Raw genomic sequence first — 7,737 nt, forward strand, 5'->3', positions numbered from 1 at the left:
AACCTATTATCTACACTAAGGGGTGGGGGAGTGGCTAAGCCTCAAAATGGGCTTGCAATAATGTGGTTCAAATTCGCCTTTGGCGAGAATCGAAAATAAGACGTCTCACTTACAAGTGAAGAGTAATACCACTGGACCCTAATACTAAGTGGCTTATAGCTTCTTAATTTTTAGAATGCAATATTCATACCTCTGTAACTTCACAGGTTGCTGCAAGTGTAATCACTGCTTGTGTGATGGTGAACTTATCAATTGGTGATGCAGGAAGTTTGTCTATGTCATTAGTTGAGAAGTCCAGTAACACGTCAAATAAGGTTCATTCCCTTCTTGATTGTGTTACTTAATTTGTAATCCAAGATGATTGTATGCTGAGAAACCCATAAAAGGTTCAATTTAGTTTCTAATTTCATAGATTCTCTTATTTAGTACTTTCCGTTTTAGTAAAATTGAGATTGTATAATTTGCATCATATCTGATTGCTGTTATCTTTCTTCTCACCCTTCTTCATTGGCAGCTGAGAAGTCATCCTGCTTTTTCTGAATTGTTAGCTCAATACTCACAGCATGGTTACAGGTAACATGTGTGCTATTGTTAATTTCAGTTGGAATTTCTAGGTAAGGCTAGCCGACATTCACCTCTCCCAGACCCTGCGTAAAGCGGGAGCCTTGTGCACTGGGTACAACCTTTAGCACTGCCACTTTTGAACAAGGCATTTGTAAGTCAACAAACTGCCTCTATACAGTACCTCTCCTGAGGATTCTGGATATTTATAACTGCCCCTTCCGGTCAATGTGTTCTTATAGTGTGAGCTGTGTTATGTGTGATACTTTAGTTTTGAGTTCTTGTCTTTGACAGACCGTCTAAGTGGTGACATGCAGTCATAAGTTTGGGAGGTTAAATTTGCATAGGCTTTGAATACCATATTTGGTTTTTTTTATTTGTTTCACATATACTCTTTTAATAACCTGTGTTATATCTCAAAAGAATGCTGAGACTACCACGTGGATAATGGAATCAATGAATAATGCGTGTTATGTATGTGCCTATGTATGAATAATATATAATCTTATTTTCAGTGCAGGGGAAGAGCCAAACTATTTGATACTTAGTGATCTCTACTATCATCTGCAAGGACAGCTTGAAGGCCGTGAAATCCGTGCTGGACCATTCAAAGAACTCTCTCAGTTCCTAATTGAATCAAATATTTTTCAGACTTACCAACACAAGGATGATGGTGATCTTTTTGTGACTGGAAGAGATACATACTTATTTGATCTTAAATTTGTACGTGCTGATTTGGGGTTAGATCTTTGGGATTATTCAAAATGGAAAGAATCGAAGGCAACTGCAGAAACAATGTTGCATCACATGAAAGCTGCAAACTCAATGGCGATGCTTACAAGTTCGAAGCTTTCTGCACTGAGAGCATTAAGAAGTGTCTTAACTGTATACGGGGAGGATGTGAGTACTCTCTTAGAGTTTCTAATTGCTTTTAGATGCTTTCTTTAGAAATTTGATATGCAGTGTCCTTCCGTTGAGGAATCCCTCAACGAAAGGGGTCTGATAATATCTGTAACTGCATTTTAGGGTTGGATATTTTAAGGATCATGCAGATGTAAGAGATGTAATGTTTTTGAAACATGTTACATCTGATGCTAAACAAATGTTAATGCCTAATATTCTACAGGAACCTGTAAAGTTTGTGTAAAAACTATTTCAAACATTGATTTCTCATTTCAAATCTTTTGGAAGTTGAACAGCATCAGTGATATTGCAGTCTGTGAACTCTATGCTATACCTATGTCATGTCTACTAAAGTACTGAAGAATGCAATCAAATAACTAGGACCTACGGCTAGAGTAGTAACTCTCATGATATAAGATGTGTCAAGTTTGTATTGTTCAAAATCGGGGTATGAATAGTAAAAGCATGTAATGGTAACTGGAGAATGTGGATTTCATTTCGAAATACTCTTTTAATTAATTTCTATTCATCTTACAATGAACGGTTGTGAAGTCATTGCATTCCCGTTAAATCAAGAATATGACAAGAAAAACCGAGATGAGGAGGTTTTGAGTGTTTTGACATATAGTGAAGGCTACTTTGTCTTCGATAAGACACATGATCTAAGCCTCCTGCTTTCAACAGTAGCATCTAGATGCTGATCAGCACGGTATTTTTGTCCTTGTGTTAAAGGTCGATGAATTTTTTTGTTGTGACAGTTTAGTTCTTGTCACTTTGTTGCTTTTACAAATATCTTATTTCTTTTGAAATTAAGTCATGTGTACCTGCTACTGCAGTCACTGGAGACAAAGAGTACAGTGAGATGGATCCCTGATCAACTTGTTTTCTCATGCATAGATCACATATGCCTGAGCTTCCACAACACAGTAGAATCATGAGCTCCAGTACCCAGCGCTTCTGAAGATATCTTTCACTTCCTTGCGGCTCAAGCAGAATGGCTTCTCTATCTTATGATGTATGCACATAAAAGCCTGCCTTTATCTGTTTGCATTCTCGTACTAAAAACACCAGGTTCTGGCCTTTAAGTGTTGAGTGATTTCAGAGCATTAGTTACCGGGCCATCAGTTATGGGGGTTGACACTGTAGTAAAGCTCTTACTTATGTTGCTTCTCTCAGCAGTGGAGTTTGGTTGTCATAAGTTGCATTTGGTTGGGGCAAGAGATATAATTTCTGTCGAAGACATGGCTAAAATATCTAATGTGAGTCTTGGTCTACTACCAGTTCTCTGTAACTGTATTGCTACTGCTGAGCATGGAACCCTCTCCCTAACTACTATGGACTTGATACTTCGAAATTTCTTGACTCCCAACACTTGGTTCCCCATTATACAGAACCACCTCCAGCTTCAGCGTGTGATTCTGAAGCTTCAAAATAAAAATTCTCTTGAGTCTGTGCCTGTTATAATGAATTTCTTTTTTACTCTTGCCCGTTTTAGGCGGGGTGCAGAAATGCTTATTAATTATGGCTTTCTCTCGTCTCTGAGATTCTTGTTCGCTGAATACTTGGATGGTACGTCTTCTTCCGAAACTATTGATAACAGAAATTCCAACTCATCATCTAAGAAACTGGAAAAGCCTCCGCAAATATGGGGACTTGGTTTGGCAGTCATCACAGCTATGGTTGAGTCATTAGGAGACAGTGCTGCTTGTTCCAATCTTGTGGAGAAAGTACTACCTTACTTCTTTTCAGAGAAAGACTATATGATTTCTTACTATCTAAGTGCTCCGGATTTCCCATCTGATGATCATGACAAGAAAAGACCTCGGGCTCAGCAGAGACAAACTTCTCTTACTGATCTTAAAGAAACTGAGCACACTCTCATGCTAATGTGTGTGCTAGCAAAACATTGGAATTCCTGGGTTAAGTCTATGAAAGAATTGGATTCCCAGTTGAGAGAGAAAAGTATCCATCTTTTAGCCTTTATCAGTAGGGGAACTCAAAGGCCTGGAGAACCTTCTAGTCTTAGTGCCCCTCTGTTATGTCCTTCTGTCCTTAAAGAGGAATTTGATGGCTGCAAGAAACCCTCATTTATCAACAGTAAAAGTGGATGGTTTGCCCTTTCTGCCCTCAGTTGTGTTTCAAAACCAAAATTCTCCACCATCCCTACCACATCTACTGCGCTGGTTATTAAAACTCAAGCAACTGTAAATGGCAGTCACATTTCTCAGTCATATTTCTCTGACTCTATTGCCCTACAGATCTACAGAATAACTTTTCTCCTTTTGAAGTTCCTGACCTTACAAGCTGAGGGTGCTGCTAGAAGGGCAGAAGAGGTTGGTTTTGTAGATCTTGACCATTTTCCTGAGCTTCCAATGCCTGAGATCTTACATGGCTTACAGGTACGACGATAAATTTTGTTCTTTGATTAGCTTTTTGTTTCGTTATGCAAAACTATATCTGGTCTACAATAACTTGTAAGTTTTGAGGTGGCGTTCCTTTTTAATGTGGATGTGTTATTATCTCTAATGTAGGACCAAGCAATTACAATTGTTACAGAGCTGTGTGAGGTTAACAGATCAAACGAGATTCAAATTGAAGTCCAGAGTATCTGTTGCTTACTGCTACAAATAATGGAGATGGCCTTGCACTTGGAACTCTGTGTTCTGCAGATATGTGGCATAAGACCCGTACTAGGTCGTGTGGAGAGGATTTTTCAAAGGAAGTTAAACATTTAGTAAAAGGTAAAAACTCCCATTTATCTGCATGTCTTCCAGTTGCATTGAATACGTAGTTTGTTACCAAGCTACTGGACGTTCAGTGAGTACTTGATGTTTTCGTGTAATGTGTTTTGTAGCGACGGAGAGACATGCTTTCCTCAAACCATCTGTGAAGTCCTTGAAACAGATATTATCGGTCGTTTATCCCGGATTATTACAGGCTGACGAGTTTCTGTGAGATAGTCTTGTGCATATAGGCGAAAACCGAAAACTGTAAGGCTTTGCAATGTAATGTAAAAACTCTGCATCACTTAAAAGGAAGGCTCAGATGAACGGCTTTAGAAATATTCCACATTTTGGTTATAAAATTGTGGGGTTTCGTTGAGCCATTGTTTTTTGTATTATATATTGAATTGCTTTTAAGAAAGATGTGTTGTATGATTGATGGGCAAGATTTTGTTGAATCCGTCGGCCATTTTTCATTGTCGCGTGCGAATTTCCTGTCCTTCCCTTTGCCAAAGTTGATTCCGTCAAGAGTCTCTCTCTCTCTCTCTCTCTCTCTCTCTCTCTCTCTCTCTCTCGTGTAATTTACACGAATTTTGATTTGAAGGGAAGATACATGGGACGGAGTAATGAGATTCAGGCCCTTTAAACAAAGACATCTTTTTCTTTCTTTTTTTTGGAAACATAGGGAATAATTGTAGAATTCATTTCGCATTGAATTTTAACGATTCGAACCGTCTATTTTGTAAGTCTTGATTCATAGATCATTTTTGCAAAATTTCAATTCAATTCGAAACCATTTGTCTATTTACTAGTCATAATGAAATTTCAATGTTTTTAAGAGCATTGTGTGTTGTCAATTTCTTTGAACTAAATTAGATGCCTAGGATATTTTTTATTTGGTTAATATTTTACAAGCTAATCTATGAAGTACAACTTGAAAAATAAATAGTTCGAATTGTTAAAATTCGACGTGATGTGAACCCCACGACTATTTTTCATTTTTGAGAAAAATGGAAGTCTTTTCCCTTAAAGACTCTGATTGTTACTACAATACTCAGCGATGTGCCTCACATTGTTTTATTGTCCTTGCTGTGCCACTTCTATATTTGTGTAAATACAGTGAAAGAATTTTATATACATTTGTTTATTTTTTGCACATCTGGTTTCAATTCTGACTTTTGATTTCGCTACCAAGAGGTGAAAATCAATTTACAAAAATAATATCCCTAAATACGCAAGTTTAGAAAGTTGGAAGGACAAAACTTGAGATTCATAGGAAAAATCTTAAAGAAAAACTGAGACGACTGTCCAAGTAATGGTGACCACATGATGATGCTACGAGAATATATGTCCAAGCACTTAACGAAAATTGCCATTTTGGAATATATTGAAGATAATCCCCTAACTTTACTAAACAAAGTGCCCTCCTCTTTTTAGGAACAATGACCCCTTAACCATATTACTTCTATTCATTTCTGATTTATATTTTCCATTATGAAGAAAATTAACAAACTAATCTTAATCAATCTGCTTGTTGGTTGGATCAATCCGAAAGAGATCTTTTAATATGTCTAAAATATGATGCGGTATATCATATTTTATTATATAAGTAGAGGATTTTTTTTCCTTCAAGTATTCATCTTTTCGTATAATAACATATGATGTATATGTCTATGTTTCGAGCACATTAAAAATCTCACATCAACCCACATTTCCATGGTTGGTGGATCCATGCTCCACGGGTATAATCATATTTAATAAATATAAAAATATAAAAATTGGTTCCCCTGATCCGTAATTTCAGATCTTTTGGCTTCATATATTTGTTGGCATCTGAATAACCTCGTGAAATCTCCACTGTTGGATCTAGGGGTGGGTTCAAAAAACCGAAAACCGAAAACCAAACCGAATCGAAACCGAAAAAACCGAACCGAACAAAAAAACCGAACCGAATTGAAAAAACCAAACCGAACCGAATTCTTTTGGTTCGGTTCGGTTTTAGTGATCTAGAAACCGAACCAAACCGAACCGAACCGAATTAATTAAATTAATTTTTTTATTTAATTATTTGTTTTGGATATTATTTTCTAAACCCAATTTGTAAGTTAAAATATGCTAAACCCAATGTGTTGCCAAACTTTAAGCTCAAAATATTAAAAAAAAGTCCTATAAAAACTTTAAACCCTAACCTATTATTTATCCCCCATATAAGGTTCCGGAGCCAAACCTCATCCTGAAGTACCTACATCCATCTTCATAGCACTGTCTACTTTTGTCTCAGCTTTCTTTTCCAAATCTACTCTCATATAACATGTAACAGAATCTATAAACATTTATTTCGGGTAGATTACTTAGGGAATTTGTGATGGAAAAGAATCCAACACACACTAAATAAATCCACCCACGCATTTCTTTTACTAATCAAGTTGTCAACATGCAGTTACAAGCAAACAACCCTGATATTTGAACAACATCATACAATTTAACTTTTCTAAGTCATTTGTACGATTTTTGTGTTGTGATGTTGTTAGTTTGGACTTTGGAAGACTTGATTGATGATTTTAGTTCAACTTTAAATGTTTATTTTCATTGTCTTTGATTATAGTTAGAATGCTTGTGTTATGATTGTGTTGGATACGTTAAAATTTAAAATTTCAATGTTTTTCATTTTTTGAAAGAAAAAAAAAACAAAAAACCGAAACCGAACCGAAACCGAACCGAAAAAAAACCGAACAGAAAAAAACCGAAAAAAAATGAACCGAACCGAACCGAACCGAAATTTCGGTTTGGTTTCGGTTTTGGCAAAAAACCGAACCGAATTAAACCGAACCCACCCCTAGTTGGATCTGCTCCAGAGAAGGTCAGTAATTCAGTCAAATTGTGAGTGTTAACTTTTTATTAAATCCACACCCGAAACCCCCGGATAGCGTCGTATCTTCTCCTCATGTGTCGACGAACCCTTACCCGAAAGCAAAAATGGTTTCAAAAGTAGAGAAGAGATCTCTTTCATCAAGATCATCAAATCAAATGATCTGAACTTTTAAAATTTCATTCAACCGTAAAATATTATTATAATTTTGAAAAGATCAAAACAAGTAAATCGTTGGATAAAATTTTAAATGTCTGAATCACTTAATCATATGATATTGATAAAAAAATCCGACAATGATATCTTCTCTCAAAAGTGAAATTATGAAAGAGTCACTTTATAATATTATATTTTATAACGATGGAACGAAAATTACTGTAAAAATCAGACTCAGAAGTGAGACTCTAACTCAATAATAACTCATGTTATGATACGTTATTGAAATGAAAATTAACGTTAAATTATAAGATCACAGTTGAATTCATCCGAAAAATGACAAAAGCATATACCCAGCATACCCACTTCATTCAGCCTCGGATCCCAAAATACACCACGGTTAAAAACCCGACCCAACCACGGTTAGCCCGTCCCTCTTCGGATTCGCTCCACGTTTTTCAATCCAACGGATGAAACAAACTTGACCAAGACATTCCCCGCAGAAACCCTTTTATAAACCCCCGC

At 36.4% G+C, this 7,737-nt stretch overlaps 1 protein-coding gene across 3 annotated transcripts; it reads left to right on the forward strand.

Annotated features, from left to right (window-relative positions):
* The first annotated feature begins 73 nt into the window (after positions 1–73).
* On the forward strand, positions 74–4,608 carry LOC126586814 (uncharacterized). 3 transcript variants are annotated; one of them, XM_050251763.1, is made up of 7 exons: positions 74–122; positions 207–314; positions 515–573; positions 1,077–1,461; positions 2,301–3,863; positions 3,996–4,205; positions 4,319–4,608. In XM_050251763.1, exons 5-6 carry the CDS (start codon positions 2,592–2,594, stop codon positions 4,197–4,199), a joined length of 1,476 nt encoding a protein of 491 aa, XP_050107720.1. In that variant the 5' UTR covers positions 74–122; positions 207–314; positions 515–573; positions 1,077–1,461; positions 2,301–2,591; the 3' UTR covers positions 4,200–4,205; positions 4,319–4,608. The 3 variants fall into 3 exon arrangements, with proteins under 3 accessions (XP_050107720.1, XP_050107722.1, XP_050107721.1); XM_050251765.1 differs by having other exon boundaries at positions 1,082–1,461; XM_050251764.1 differs by having other exon boundaries at positions 84–386.
* The last annotated feature ends 3,129 nt before the right edge of the window (positions 4,609–7,737 follow it).

The sequence above is a fragment of the Malus sylvestris genome, chromosome 10 (assembly GCF_916048215.2).
Source record: "Malus sylvestris chromosome 10, drMalSylv7.2, whole genome shotgun sequence".
Lineage (NCBI taxonomy): Eukaryota > Viridiplantae > Streptophyta > Magnoliopsida > Rosales > Rosaceae > Malus > Malus sylvestris.